We start from the raw sequence: 16,436 nt of genomic DNA, 5'->3' as shown, positions 1-16,436 counted from the left end.
TAACTGTCCTTTTACTATAAAAATCTGTGGGGGGATAAAAAAAAGTCGTGGACGAATCACTTCCCGCTTGCTTTTACTCCAAAACATTTAGTGGTTTGATTCCTTTTTTATCACGTGTCTTGATATTTATAGAAAAATATTTATAGAAAAAGGAAGCTGATATTGCCAGGTATTTTTTTATATTTCCACTGAAATAAATAGAGATTTACGATTATGCGCCTATTCAATTAAAAGAGAGCGACTTTATTTTGTTTAAAAAAGGCACACCAACACAGAAGCAGAAAACACAGGTGAATAAGAATTTGATCTAACATCTCTAAATTGATTTTTTTAAAGAAAAAGGTGACGACACTGTTCTTCTGTGTATAAGAAATATCGGCATTGTTCTCTAAATTGATTTTTTTTTAAGAAACGCACAGAAAGATCTGTTCCATCAAAACCAGTGTTGAGAATTTGGTGTTCATGGGAAGCTGATATTCAACACGCGGATATTCTGTAAGTATCTCTCACCAATTTTCTCGTCTTTTCCCGTAATTGTGACTTGTTGTTTTAACCTTTTTTTTGTTTTTTCATGAATTTGAAGCTGTTTTTTGCATCTATGAAGTGGGGGTGGCTAGATTTTTGTTGAATTGGAGAGATGTTAGATCAAAACGCCTTGTTTCAGATGATCAGGTTACTTCCTCATGTCCTTCTCATGTGTTTCTACACTATATCTGCATGGAAACCCAATCTTGTTGATGCTTGTTGTGTTTCTTGGTTGTGTCTATTTTACATATCACCTCGATTTATGTAACCCTTCTCACTCCCTGCTATGTTTGTGTACATGAATGGAATAAAAAAACAGATCCAGTTGTTGGGTTTGTATCACACGAACAGAAAAGAAAGAAAATTAGTTTTTTTTAGGTAACTTTATATGATATTAACAGTTTAACACCCATCGTTCTTTTGATGGTGTTCAAGTTGCAATCACAACTCAAAATAAAAAAGAATTGTATGTTTGTTGAGTGTGGTTTGGAGTTTTCAGTGTTTGGGTTTTTTGAAAAAAAAGATTAATATTTCGCTGTCTTAAGTTAACAGGGGCATAATTGTCAATCTTAATAGACTTTCAATGGAGTCATCAAAAAGTACCGTGGCAATATCATCACCCATTCATTTTCTCTATAATAATAAAAACTAATTTCTTATCCTCTTGGTAACTAGCCCTCATACATCAATGTTTACTTTTCTTTTGTTTTAAATTAAAGAAACAAATCACGTATAACCATATTATAATTTGACCGAAATCCGATTCAATCGTCACAATTTATTTTCATTTAAAAAAGATAAAATATGCCTGCAAAATGTGGCTTTAGTGCTTGTCACATTATCTTGTTATTAGTATAGTTTTTTTTTTTTTTTTTTTTTTTTTTTTTTTTAAACAGTAGCATTATTTTTAGAACAAAATAAAATACGATCCTTAAAACGGATTTTGGGCAAACTATAATGCGTTTTATGGTTTTGCTCTAAATTAAACTCAAATTTACGGGGTCTTTTATTTGTACACCCGGTCCCAATCATGTTTAGACCACCCCTGATACCATAAAGAAACCATAGAATGCTTTAAAAGTGATGATTAAAAGGTCACATTGGCAAGTTTTGGAGCAATATGTCATGACTAAATAACTAGCATTCGTTACATGCTTGGTCGTTAAGTTATCTTAGGTCCTAAGTATTTCTATAATTTATATATACGTGTAACATTTTTAGTAAATTCAAATACTTAATATAAATATGTGTTATGCTTTTAGTAAATGTAAGAGTGATGTATGGAAAAAAGTGAAGTAAATAATGTAGCAATAGTTTTTGTTTAAAGTAGTTGAGTTGTTATTATGTGAGTTGCTTTAGTCTATGTGTTTATTTCCTTATAACCACCAACAAAATTGCCATGCATGCATGTTGTTCTAAACCTGTAAGTTAAACCACTGATGAGGGATCACTTCGGTAACTTATTTTAAAAATTACAGGGAATACCCCTACGAAGTTATTTGTCAGATACTTTGATACAAAGGAAGAATAGAAAGAAGAGAGATAAGAAATGTCGACGATTTATATTACTGCCAGAAATGCGGTTATTTCAACATTACTAGGCGTCGTTGTGTTGCTGCAGGCGGTTTCTGGGTTTCCGGCGATTCTCACTCTGGAAAGAGCTTTTTCGGTGAAGCATAGAATTAAATTGAGTGAACTTATATATAGAGACAATTTGAGACACGGTAGGATGTTACTGAAGGATACCTCTCCAAAAGGGGTTATTGGGTTTGTTGCTGAAGGAAGTTATGATCTTCGTGTTGCTGGGTACACGAACTTCCTTTAACTTTGGTTTTTCATTTTAAAATTTCTGGAATTATAGACTTATGATCATCATTGGGTGAACTTGAACTTCTTCTTGTAGGTTGTATTACACAAAAGTAAAACTGGGAACTCCTTCAAAGGACTATTATTTACAAATTGACACCGGAAGTGACGTGTCATGGGTTAGTTGCAGATCGTGCAATGATTGCCCAACATCAAGTGGATTTAACGTAAGCTCATTGTTTCTTATAATTCCTTTTTTATAAGGTGTGACTTTTGTGAATTAACTAGTATTTGTACAACGTACATGATTTTTTCTTTCTTTGAACAGATTCCTATTACATTCTATGACCCTTCAAGCTCATCAACATCTTCTCCTATCTCATGTTCAGACCAAAGATGTCCTCAAGCGAGTCAAACTTATGATTCTAGCTCATGTTTGAATAATCATTGCACTTACACAATTCAATATGGAGATGATAGTGCAACATCTGGTCATTATGTATCTGACTTGATGCATTTTAAGATTATTGTTAGTGGTACCGAAACAGAATTATCAAATACTTCAGCTTCAATTGTATTTGGGTAAGCTATCATTTTTTTTTATAGAATTCGCTTTTGTTTCCTGCTTTTCCAGAGTGACCGAACCATTTCACTCTTTAAATAAGACCGTTGATATTTTGAATTATGCAACAGTTGTGGCACAATTGAATCGGGGGTCTTAACCACACCTGATAGCGCACTTGATGGGATTTTGGGATTAGGTCAGCAAGGTAGGTCTATCATATCCCAACTTTCTTCGCAAGGGATTACTCCTAATTCCTTCGCACATTGTCTTGCTGATGGAGGTGGGCTTTTGGTTATTGGTCAACCAATGGTGCCATATATAGTATTTACTCCACTTGTTAAATCACAGTAAGTTTTCTTTCTGCATTAAGTTAAAAGGAATCCTTTATATATCTTTTACCATTGAGTCCATTAAGTCAAAAGAAAAACTATCTCTAATTTCATTCTATGTACGTTTGCAGGGGGTATTATAGTATAAGTTTGCAAAGTATTTCGGTCAATGATAAAATGTTGTCAATTGATCCATCGGTATTTGCAATAAATGATGATAAAGCAGGAACAATTGTTGATTCAGGAACAACTTTGGCATACCTCACGGAAGAGGCTTACACCACTTTTGTAGATGCAGTAAGTACGATATTATAATTCTATCAACAAAACTTTATAAAATTACATTTTTGTTTGTTAATGTGACATCATTGAAGGCATTTAAGATGCTTGACTAATGGTCAAACATATTTTTTGTAATCTAAATGTCGGTATTACTTCTGTTGATGCAGATCACAAAGTCGGTTTCACTCTCCGTACAACCACATACATCAAACGGAAATACTTGCTATTCAATTACTTCAAGGTTTACAACCTAAAAAATATTTTGTAGTTAAATTGAGACTTATATTCCTTCCTTTTTTGTCCTTACTAGTTAAATGTCCATTGGTTCATGTTTAGTTCTCTACAACGGTTTTAGACTTCAAATGCTACAAAATGTCATACGTATACCCTTAAATTTCTAATCTAGTTTTTGAGACTAAATGAGTGTTAATCCTTTGTTGTATCATTTGATTTGATAAATGCTTTTATTTTTTTTATTAATTACCTTTTATCATTATTTCAGTGTATCTAATATATTTCCCATCGTAAGTTTGAACTTTGTCGGGGGTGCTTCAATGCATTTAAGACCTCAAGACTACCTTTCTCACCAAAGCTCCAAGGTATGTTATATGACATTATGTTAAACCCGTATTTGATAAGTTGGACAAGATAAAGCAAAACTAGTTGTATTGTGTTTGATGTGATGGGGGTTGGGAATATATCATTGTGGCAAAAATAGTCCTAGATAGCTTGTGTAAAAAATGCAGCCTAATTGAATTATATTTACTTGAATCTTGATTACAATAGAGTGGGGCTGAGGTGTGGTGCATGGGCTTTCAGAGGAGTCACCAGAAAGGAATCACTATTTTAGGAGGTATAAATTATAAATTGACATTGCATTATTTTTATTTTCATTTTTTCACTCTGTTATTGGTTATTGATCAGACCTTGTTCTTAAGGACAAGTTTATTGTTTATGATTTGGATGCTCAACGGATCGGATGGGCACGTTATGATTGTGAGTTTATATATTAAAGAAATGAATAAGTTCTATTTAATAGACATGAAAAAAAAAATATTAAATTATGTTGTTGTTCAATATGTTGTTAGGTTTTTCAATTGTACAAGTCTCCTCCAACTCAAGTAGCAGTAGCGGTGAAGCTGTAACCCCCAGTCAGATTAGTGGTGGCAGATCATTGGGGATTAGAAGTCGACAACAAATTCCGGTCATTGTTATTTCCTCCATAATATACCTGACTATGATGTTTATTGGTTTTCAAGCTACTAGAATGTCCCTTTAATTTAATATGTATGTTTTTATTTTAGAAGCTAGTGGATATGAAATAACATTGTACTTGAATTCATAAAAGCAAATACATGTTCATGTGAATGAAAAGTCCAACCATTACTTGATTCCTAAATTGTAGGGTGTAAATGATCATCCACTTTGTTGGTATTATCACTTATTTAGATGTGGTAGAGGATGCGCTTTTCATGTTTCGCATGCAACTTGATATACTGTAAAATATACGTAAACTTGACACTTTATGTAACTATTACACATCACGATGCTGCAATGGCATGCCCTCAAGGTATCACTTTTTCACTATTTCCAACATGTACAACTAATGTGATTGATATCTATAACAATACTCCTTGTAGAATCTTGCACGCCAAAAATATTGTTGCAAATGTGTGTTTCCTCCCATGTTAAATATTTGTTCATTCTCTTATGAAGCATCATTTTTTCATAAGTGTTTAGTGCAACCAATATGGTTCTTGCATAATGATATTTTCATTGTTTTCATTTAACGCTAAAAAAAGTAGTTATTTTTTTTTGGTAACAATTATATAGGTATATATGTTTGTTTACCTCCATGGTCCTGCGCTGAGCATACATGCGTTGTATGGTTGTTAATTTGATTTCATCATGAATACCATTATTTATTATATTCAAATTAATGGGTTTTACGGAATAAATTTTGTTAAGCCGGACTCGTGTATTACCTCTGCTAGAATCTCGATAGCACAATAATGTCCACCCAAATTTACATCAAAATCAAATATTATATAGGATTCACATATCTACTTAATCAAACATTCCATTATGACACTACGACCAAGCCTTGTCTATAAAGTCTTATACAAATTTTGATAACAACACCCTCGGTAGGAATTCGTGAAGACATGAGTGAGGGAATTATCTATGAAGGAATATATTTTGTTTATGAAGGCAACTTCCCTAACATACCTACACTAGTAAAAAAATGCTAAAAGGACCCGGTTAAATACTATAAAGGACCCGGCTCTTCTTTTATGGGGTGCATCTTATAAGTAAAATCGAATAGAGCCCGCTTTTTAAAACTGGGACTTATTAAGCTAATACAACCCGGTTCCTTTACATAAAACTGGTTCTTTCTTTTTTTTTTTCTTCTAGAAAGACAATATGTTCTATATGGCCATATAACCCGGTTCGCATGCATACAACCGGGTTTTATCATGCAAGTAAGAGGTAAATCTTGTTTGATCAGATAGCCCAGTTTTTATTTATGCAATCGGGTCTTTTCAACGATTGTTTTATATTTTTTTCTGTTAAATCTACAAACCCAATACCAAGTCAGTTACTCTTTACAATTGTTACATTTCAATTTTTGCACTTAATATATCCAAATAACGAAATCCTTTAATTAATTTCCAAAGGATTTTTACATATTTACATCCAGTAACACTAGGATCCAACCTTAACAAGATGTTCACATATTGACGGATTTTGACACCAATCTCATTGCCACACCCCACTTCCCACAATCATGGATTTGTTCATGTTGCGCACTTGAATCACCCCAATATATACAAGCCGCTCAAACTAGATGCGCACCTGAAGACTTGTATGCTTCTTGTTGATAAATGTCCATCTAGCTTATCAACACCTACCAAAAGAAAACAGAGCATATTTAAGTAAACTGTGAATGAAAATGAGGTTTTACACAAACCAAAAATATCAAAAATACATACAATATTGCAACCCTTAGTCTCTTAGTCTTTGAGTATGATCATCTTGGGCACATGTACATCACTCCCCAACTATTTATCATATTCAACATAATATCAGTAATCACTAAAGAAAAAGGAACAATCAGATTATTACAATTTTTCGACAGTCATAATCAATATTAGCAACCTCAAATAAAGTATTTATCATATTCAACATAATATCAGTCATCAATGTTCACAGGGTGTAGGCACCTGTAAACATGTAAACATATAGCATTTTCTATTTTTTTTTTTTGGTAATCCTTACCATTGCATTGATTAGGAAAACAAATCAAACCCAAATAAAGTATATTAAAGCAATTTGCACAATTGTAAGAATAAATAGTGAAACAAAATACCACTTGAGAAAAGAGGTTTAAAATTTTTTTTAAGAACACAATAAAAATTGCATATACACAATAAAAAATAAAGTACGAGCCTTTTTTTGGTTTAAATCCTTTGGAAGCATAATTGTGAATAAATAACGTTTGAGTACTTTTAAAATACATTGTAATCCAGTTATAGCCCAGTTGTAAGCGTGAAATTTATTGCAGCAGGAACCCTAAACTATCTACAATGTCGACAAAGGTTATACTGTAACGACCCAATTTTCACGTCCAAAAATTTCATTTTAAATCAATACTTTGGAAAGCATTTGTAAATAAAACATCGTCTGATCAAATCATTCCACAATCATATATCGTGTTTGAAAACCAAAATACGAAATCAACTAAATATCAGAGTACAAATCCCAGAATAATCTCGTAAGGCGGAAACAATGTATGTGTATGATGTATCGCTACCGCGCCAGCTCCTTCCCTTTCGATGAAGAGGTACATGAAACCAAAACTGAAAACTGTAAGCACGAAGCTTAGTGAGTTCCCCCAACATACCACATACCATACAATCATATAACCTACAGTACAATCATATATCATACCATACTTGTCAGGCATTTCTGGGGTGCCAGACCTACCCGGTACGACCATTCTGGGGTACCTACCTACCCGTGCGGCCATTATGGGGTGCCGACCACCCTTCGGTCCTAACAACCGAACCTCGGGGACTGTTTCACCCCCTACCACTACTACTATCACATATCATAACATAACATACTATCAGACATATCTGGGGTGTCTGACTACCCTTCGGTCCTAACAACTAAACTCGGGGACTGATCCCCTCCTACTACCCCAAACACATATCTCAGATCATGCTAGCATATAATCATGACATCACATACTGTCAGACGTATCTGGGGTGTCTGACTACCCTTCGGTCCTAACAACCGAACTCTACTACTATAACACATCAAGCTAGTATATAACATATCAGGTAGTAGCAAACCTAGATGATATCACAAACACAATCATCTAACATACAACTCCTACTAGTGGTCCGACATTGTGGATGTAGACCCACCGCTACTGGAAAGTAACTCACCTCGAAGTAGCTACTGATCTGCACGGGAACTATCTGTCTGCTGCAGCTGCTCCGGAAATCCTCCGGCAGTAATTCCCACGAAACACTCAATCAAACACTGCTACTGTCCTTAGGGTAAAATGACCATTTTACCCCTGACCAAGTCAAAAGTCAAAGTCAAAGTCAACTTCCAATTGACCCGACTCGCCGAGTTGGCTCGCTAACTCGTTGAGTCCCCATCGAGTCGATTGTCCTCACTCCCGTCCTTACTCATCGAGTTAGGCATTGACTCGACGAGTTCTCCTTCTATACATATATTTAATATTCCTTCATTCGACTCGCCGAGTTGTAAGAACAACTCGTCGATTTCATTTTCATCCGATGAACACTCTGGTCCGCGACTCGCCGAGTTGTATGATCAACTCGTCGAGTCTGTTCTTGAGGCAAGAAGATTGCCTTGGACTCGCCGAGTCAGGGCATTGACTTTCCTAGTCCCTCTATTACTGAGTCTTGCTTCCGACTCACTGAGTCCACTTAAAACTCACTGATCCTACTCAGCGTAACTCAAAAGGGGAAAATCGGGAACTCGCGAATCGACTCGTCGAGTCTAAAGAACGACTCTCCGAGTCGCATGCATGAAATTACTATATACTCGATTCTGCTTGAATCCAATGCATTCCATTCATAGATCTCGGTTCTTAGGGTAGGTTTTACAGGTAAAGTTTCCAACTTTATGTGTATTCATGCATCAAAAGGGAAATAAGAGGCTTAACAAGGACTAGAAGAGTAGATATAGGACTTATACACAAGTTAGGCTCATAAAGGCAATAGATCCGAGCTCCTATAGCTCAATCATGTCTGATCTGAAATCCCTTAACACTATAAGGTCATTTACTCAAATATCAAGACTAGAAGAGACCTTAAAATGACTATCTTGAGATCTTAATGATATAATAATGAAGGAACATAGAGGGTTTCGAGTCTAATACCTCTAGAAGCTCTGAAATGGCACAAAGATTCTGGATCTTCTTCCTCTCCTCTTGATCTACCTTCTTCTTTTCTCCAAGACTTCAAGGAATTGCACCAAAAGCACTCAAATTACTAAAAGAAGGGTTAGTGCTTTGTGAGGGGTGTTCTGGATGCAATGGGGGCCGTTATGAGGCACAAAACGACGTTTAAATAAGGTGCAAATGTTTGAAATTAGGGTTTCATCCAGAATGGCGGACTCGCCGAGTCCAGGATATGGACTCGTCGAGTCGGGCCTGCAACTCGCCGAGTTCCAGCTAAAAAATGCAAAAATACTTAGATTAAAATACATACCAGGAAACAGGTGCTACATATACCCATTAAAAATAATTTGCAATTTTGAAGCAACTATTAACCAATACAATCGCAAACGTAGAGCAGCTAACAAAAAAATGGCAAAAAAGGACCACAGCGATGATCACCGCAGCAGAAGATTGAAGACTAAAGTTTAACCATGCAGATTATAAATAAAAGCGTTAAACTTACGCTAGAAGGAGTGTTATAGAGGACAACCGGCAGTGGTTTTGCACTTTTTCTCCGGTGATGATCGTAAGGAAGAGAGAAGAAGGTGACTATGGCTTACTGGTTGTTTTTTCTGTAGGAGATCGAGAAATTAAGGTGTAAAAAGGCAGCAAGGAAAGGGCCGTGTATTTCAAAATATTTCACGAAAATTGAGCGGGTTGTGGATTTGATGATGTCTCCTAATGGTGCTTATATTAATGTACTGGGTTATAACTCATGGACACTACGAGTAAGAAATGTAAAATTAATTTTAATTAAATTATAAGTTAACTATAGACCAATGGTAAAAAAAAGTAAATAATTTATAAATATACTATTTTTGTCTGTAATTTGATAATGATATAATGATAGGATGAAACTATGAAATCATAATGGTTTGAATATCCAATTGAGAATTTGTATTTGTAAATATGTTAGAAAATTATGATTTTATATTTTGTATAATACAATAAAATTATGAATATAGTTTTATAAATAGAAATATTCAGAGCGAGTCAAGGTATTTTGGAATCAAGGGGCAAACAATCGGGTATACTTAGCTGAATACCTTCGTTGAAGATGAAATTCGTAATCGATGCTTTTAGAGGTATATATAAAGTAGATAGAAGCATAGGGTATCCGATTCAGTTTGGGAAAAGATTGTGCCTGATTTAACGGGATTGATGATCTTTGAATTCAAATTCAAATCATAACATAACGGTTTTTGGGATCAAAATGCAATAGGCGAGAAAAAGACTCAAAATCGAGCTGTGGTAGTGACATGTAGCAAGAAACTGGCTTAAAATAGTGACATGTGGTGGTTTAGGGATTCTTTTATTAAGATTATATTATATATTATTTTGTTCCTATAATCAAAATCCAATTAATAAAAATATAACTTTTATGAATTGGTGCTTGAATTCTTTTCCTATAATCGAAATTCAATTAATAAAAAGATAACTTTTATGAATCGGTGCTTGAATTAATTTAGTAGTTGTTTATTTTTTAGTATTAAGAAAAGAGAAAAGATAAAAAATGCTCGATGTTGTTTTTGATTATTTTTTTATTCGGTAAACAAATCATTCACTTGGTCTAAAATAGAATTTTTGTTGTGGTTTTGATTTATGTCAAACTCAAAAATGCTATAATACCTAACTAATTTATTATTTTTATATGTTATAATCCATACAAACCACAGTTACAAACTAAAATGAATTTTGATAATCAAAAATCATAATTATTAATCAGTTATTTTCAAAACAAAAAATATTAAGTAACAGAGTTATGTGATTAACGATGATAACGAAAACAACATAAGTTGAAAGAAAGCGCTGAAAATTGTTTGACAGTGGAAGAAAGTATCTAGTAGATCTCTAGATTCCAGTGAGTATTTATTCAATTTTTGAAATTTGAAAACACTATATATTAGGCAAAATTGTAAACAAATATTTATTTTTTATTGATTTACCTTCCAAATTAAGTGGATAGTTGTTATAAAAAACAGAATTAATCATGTTACTTTACAGCTCAAATGAACCAACTAAATTAACTTGTATAAGATTTTTATTTTAGTTTTTTTAATTTTAAGAAATATGTCCAAGTGTTAGAAGCAATAATATTAGGTATGAATACGATATATTTTATTGATGTGGTTAAACCTTTAAGCAATAGGGTTTGTTAATTTGTTTAAAGCTCCATATCAAACATTCATCTTCCTTCTTGTTTCATATTATTATTCGGCGATAATGTAACATCCCATTTTGACAATCAAATATTTTAGTTTTTATTTAGGTAAAACCCCACGTTATAAAATTTGTATACGGAAAATTGTTTGGTCCAAATCACATTTGTTGAAAATCAAAGTAATATAGTAACACAAAATCTTAATTGTTGCTAATGAATGTGTACATTCATGTCTTCGCTTTTCCACGAGAACTGATGATACCTTAAAACAATAACAGCTGGGTAAGCACAAAGCTTAGTGTGTTCCCAAAAATAGCCAACGTAACGAACAAACAAGCGTGCATATCGGGTCCTCAGTCATCAAATTGGAATACCCTCAGCCCATAATCTCTCGGCTGGAGTGTCCCGGGTTTGTTTGCCTACCGCCTCAACCCAACGCTCATCCAAAGCCTCTGTATCTATGGGTTACTGGCAGCCCGCACCTGGTATCTTCGCCTACAACACACAGTAGGACCTCATCAACCTCATATGTCACACCCCCGAACCAGAACGGCGGAAACGTATGGGGTGGGTGACTTTATTTTGTAATATCATCACAAGTGTATATAATTGAAACATATACATCATCATCACCAATCATAAAATATAACAACATACATAGTTCGCATCATCGAATTTGTTTTTTAAATTATCCCAAAAATATCAAATGTTTGATGATATCAAAACACAACAAAATCCAATTTCTATAGTTGTCGACCTGTTTAGCGAGTGCTTGAGAATACAAGTTATTTTGAAAAGCGTCAACATATAAAATGTTGGTGAGTTCATAAGCATGTTTATATGAAAACTTTGTAGTGGTTTGTAAACACTAGAAAATCCGATAGTTTCTGTAAAAAGAGTATGTAAGTTATGTCTCAAATCCTGTATTATAGCATGTGTATTCTTGTTAATAGTGTATATAGAGAGAGAAATCCCTAGAAAATCCTGTCACACCCCTAAACCGAGATGGCAGAAACATTCGGGGGCGGAGGACGTCATGTACAGTATCCTAACTATGCCATGAAATAGTATCTCACATTTTAGTTATCTTATTCTTGTTATAGTATGTAAGTTCCTTCTTGTTCTTGTTACAGCATGCTTTGTATTGAATAGTAGTAGTATATATGTATTGACTCATGTGTGTTTCTTTGTCCTAGAAAATAGTATGTATTAATCCTATAAACTATACCTATGATAGTTTACTAGTATGCTTGTTTGAACTGTTACTGAATTAGAGAAAGAATCAATAGGCTACCATACGCCTCAGAGTTAAGTATATTCTTTTAAAACGAGATTTAATATTCATGTATATATTTAGCAAGTATAATTATGATTCACTTGATAGTCGAACTAGTGATCCTACCCTAAGCCCACAACCAAACAAGGAACAGGAGTTACGGTATTTAGCAATAGTCCTAACTCTGTTAAAGCATACTTACACATAAATATATAAATGAATATGCTTTTGATATAAATAGAATTCTAAAAATAGCTTAAAAGAGTTTTCTAAATGATTTTTGACAGTATTTAAGCATAAGAAATCCTTTTGTTTGTTTGTTTTCACATGTAAATATTTACACAATTAAATTTTGTTGAACTTGTATTCCCCCCGCCCCCGTAAAAGGATTTAAAACATTAAAAAAAGTATATTGTAGGGGTATGAACTCACCTTATGTGAGTAATTAGTTTGAAAGTTCGATATATGATGATTGTTTCCACTAGTTATCTCTCAGGACAAAAACAAGTCCTAAATAGCAATTTAAGCAATATATTGGAATGAAATTAGTGATTATAACCTCTAAGGTATTAAGGAAACAACCTAGGATGTAAGAATTACATACAAAAGAAGTTGTAGAACCGAAATCAAGTGGCTGCAAGGTGTTTACGGCCAACCTTCGGTGTTCACGGCCGCAAAAGGGTTTTCGGCCCTTGAAGATTCAAGTGTTTTCGGCTGGAACTCAGTGTATATTCTTGGTGTTCTTGGTGAAACCAAGAAGATTCAAGGGTTCACGGCCGCAAACCCAAGAATGAAGGGTGATTGATTGTGAAAAGCAGAACACTAGATGTTCTTAACAAGATCCGAAGGTGAATCAAATGATCTTCAGTTGATAGATGAGAGAAAACTAGGGGTTTTTGATTAGAGACTTTGGGAGAGAAAGGTTGAGTTTGTGGTTAGATGAGTAGAAATGGGGATAAATTCAGTCAAACACACACACACACACATACATATATATATATATATATATATATATATATATATATATATATATATATATATATAGGGGGAGTTCACGGTCCGAAGCATGTTCACGGTCCGAAGCATGTTCACGGCCCGAAGCATTAAGGACGTTTACGGCTGTGAAGGATTCTTTGCAGCCCATGCGAATGCTTGTGGTTCTCGGACAATGTTCTCGGTTCCTTATAATTCACTTCTCATTCAAGCAGTCCTTCTAATTAAAGGTTTTAAACCAAATTTGGATTTTAAATCTACTTAAATAAGATAGATCAAAATGAGAAGTTTGACTTTTATTGGATAAGTTTGACTTTAGTTGACCAAGTTTGACTTTTACAAGAATAGAAATTTCGGGTTGTCACATCATCCCCCCGTTAGAGGGAATTTCGTCACGAAATCAAGTCTATAGAGATACACATGGACTAGGGAATTCGGGTCCCCGCTTAGCATTCCAGCAAACCTTCACTATCGGAATACGACATTGTTTCATTCATTTTACCTCCCTATCCATAATTTCTAAAGGTTCTTCCAAGAAGTGTAGGTTTTCGTTTATTTCGATCGCGTTAAGTGGTATCACAAGTGTCTTGTTAGATAGACACTTCTTTAGGTTCTATATGTGAAAAGTAGGGTGTACATTGTGAAGTTCTGGAGGTAGTCGAAGTCTGTAAGCTACCAGGCCGATCCTAACGAGAATCTCGAAAGGCCCAATGTACCTTGGATTTAGTTTACCACGCTTTCCTATGTGTATCAACACCTTCCAAGGTGAGAACTTTAATAACACAAAGTCACCAACCTGGAATTCTAAGGGTTTCTGACTTTTGTCAGCGTAGCTTTTCTGTCGATCTCTAGAGGCTTTCAACCTCACGCGGATTTGTACAATCTTTTCTGTCGTTTCTCTGATGATTTATGGACCAGTGCCAGTGTTATCAGGAACTTGTCCTTTAGCTAATTGTGTATCATCCACTTCAGCCCATCACAGAGGTGACTTGCACTTTTAGCCATATAGAGCTTCGAAAGGGGCAACGTTGATACTAGTATGGTAGTTGTTGTTGTATGAAAACTCGACTAATGGTAAATGGGTATCCCATGCTTTACCAAACTCAATCATACAAGACCTTAGCATGTCTTCCAATGTTTGAATCATTTTCTCACTCGACCCATCCGTTTGTGGGTGGTAGGCTGTACTCATGTCCAACCTGGTTCCAAGAGATTTTTGTAGTGACTTCCAGAACCTTGAGGTGAATCTACTATCTCTATTGGAGACCATATATATGGGTACACCATGCAGTCACACGATCTCTCTAATGTATGTTTTCGTAAGCTCCTCCATTTTGTCAGTTTCTTTAATCGGTAGGAAGTGCGCGGACTTGGTTAACTTTCAATGATCACCCAAATGGTATTGAGACCACCCGTTGTCTTGGGAAACTTGGTTATGAAATCCATGGTAATCTGCTCCCACTTCCATGCAGGTATCTCCGGTTGTTGTAGTAAACCTGAGGGCTTCTAGTACTCTACCTTTACTTTGGCGCAAGTCAGACACTTGCCCACATAGGTAGCAATCTCAGCTTTCATGTTAGGCCACCAGTATAGTTTTTTAAGGTCCATATACATCTTATCTGACCCTGGATGGACGGAGTATCGAGTCTTGTGCGCTTCATTCATGACCACGTCTCTGAACCCAACGAACTTCGTTGTCCAAATTTGGTTCATGAGATAATAGACTTCATCAGCCTTGACTTCTAAATTCTTGTCCATTCCTCTTAGGGTTTCACCTGCCACATTTTCAGGTTTCAAAGCTTCCTGTTGAACCTCCTTAAATCGTGTGGACAAATGTGAATGGATCGTCATAGTTAATGATTTCACTTTACGACCTGAGTACTCCTACTGACTTATGACGTTAGCTACTACATTGGCTTTACCGGGATGATAATGAATTTCGCATTCGTAGTCATTTAGTAGCTCGACCCATCGTTGTTGTCTCAAGTTAAGCTCCTTTTGGTCGAATATATGTTGAAGGCTTTTGTGATATGTAAAGATAGTGCTTTTCGTACCATACATGTAGTGTCTCCAGATCTTTAGAGCAAAAACTATAGCTCCTAACTTAAGATCATGAGTAGTGTAGTTAACTTTGTGTGTCTTAAGCTGTCTGGAGGCATAGGCAATGACCTTTCCTCATTGCATAAGAACACAACCAAGCCCTTGGTTGGATGCATCACAGTACATAATGAAATCTTGTATCCCTTCTGGGAGGGACAATATCGGTGCACTGCATAAGGCTTGTTTTAGCATTTGGAATGCATTCTCCTGTTTTCCTTCCCAGCTAAAAAGCACACCCTTATGAGTATAGGTAGTAAGTGGTTTATCTATCTTTGAGAAGTTCTGAATGAACCTGCAATAGTAGCCAACAAGGCCTAGAAATTAACGAATCTCTATAGGCGTTCCTGGTGCTGACTAGTTCTCAATTGCCTTCATTTTGGAAAGATCCACATGAATAGCCTCTTTGCTGACCACATGACCTAGGAATTCGACTCTTCGAATCCAAAATTCTCACTTAGAGAACTTCGCATATAGTTTCTCTGCGCATTGTGTTTCCAAGATCCGTCGCAAGTGTTGACTATGTTCCTCCTCACTGCGTGAATAGATAAGTATAGCATCGATGAATACTATCACAAACTCATCTAAGTAAGGGCGGAACACCCGATTCATTAAGTCCATGAACATTGCGGGCACATTGGTTAATCCGAACAGCATCACCATAAACTCGTAGTGACCGTAACGATTTCGGAAGGATGTTTTGGGAACATCTTCCTCTAGAACATGTAACTGATGGTACCCGGATATTAACTCAATCTTTGAGAAGTAGCTTGCTCCCTGAAGTTGGTCGAAGAAATCGTCGATAAGCGGTAGCAGATAACGATTATTAATGCTCAGTTTGTTCAGCTCGCAATTGTCCATGCACATACGGAACAATTCATTTTTCTTCTGTACGAATAAGACTGGTTCTCCCCAGGGTG

General features: G+C 35.3%; 1 protein-coding gene across 1 annotated transcript; it reads left to right on the top strand.

The window, feature by feature from the left end:
• The first annotated feature begins 198 nt into the window (after nucleotides 1-198).
• On the top strand, nucleotides 199-4,879 carry LOC145000629 (aspartic proteinase 36-like). The gene is made up of 12 exons (XM_078959891.1): nucleotides 199-495; nucleotides 584-672; nucleotides 2,004-2,331; nucleotides 2,429-2,558; nucleotides 2,660-2,913; nucleotides 3,025-3,243; nucleotides 3,357-3,522; nucleotides 3,675-3,748; nucleotides 4,010-4,106; nucleotides 4,294-4,360; nucleotides 4,432-4,503; nucleotides 4,596-4,879. The coding sequence occupies exons 3-12, from the start codon at nucleotides 2,075-2,077 to the stop codon at nucleotides 4,784-4,786; spliced, it is 1,527 nt and encodes a 508-aa protein (XP_078816017.1). The 5' UTR covers nucleotides 199-495; nucleotides 584-672; nucleotides 2,004-2,074; the 3' UTR covers nucleotides 4,787-4,879.
• The last annotated feature ends 11,557 nt before the right edge of the window (nucleotides 4,880-16,436 follow it).

Source organism: Lactuca saligna, chromosome 1 (genome assembly GCF_052625555.1).
Source record: "Lactuca saligna cultivar CGN05327 chromosome 1, ASM5262555v1, whole genome shotgun sequence".
In the NCBI taxonomy this organism is placed as follows: domain Eukaryota; kingdom Viridiplantae; phylum Streptophyta; class Magnoliopsida; order Asterales; family Asteraceae; genus Lactuca; species Lactuca saligna.
The sequence above is the reverse complement of the archived record's forward strand: the minus strand, read 5'-3'. Positions and strand labels throughout refer to the sequence as shown.

Coding starts and splice junctions, on each gene's coding strand:
- LOC145000629 (XM_078959891.1), top strand. CDS start 2,075: ATGTCGACGATTTATATTACTGCCAGAAATGCGGTTATTTCAACATTA. Junction 2,559..2,659: donor CAACATCAAGTGGATTTAAC/GTAAGCTCATTG, acceptor TTCTTTGAACAG/ATTCCTATTACATTCTATGA. Junction 4,504..4,595: donor CGGATGGGCACGTTATGATT/GTGAGTTTATAT, acceptor ATATGTTGTTAG/GTTTTTCAATTGTACAAGTC.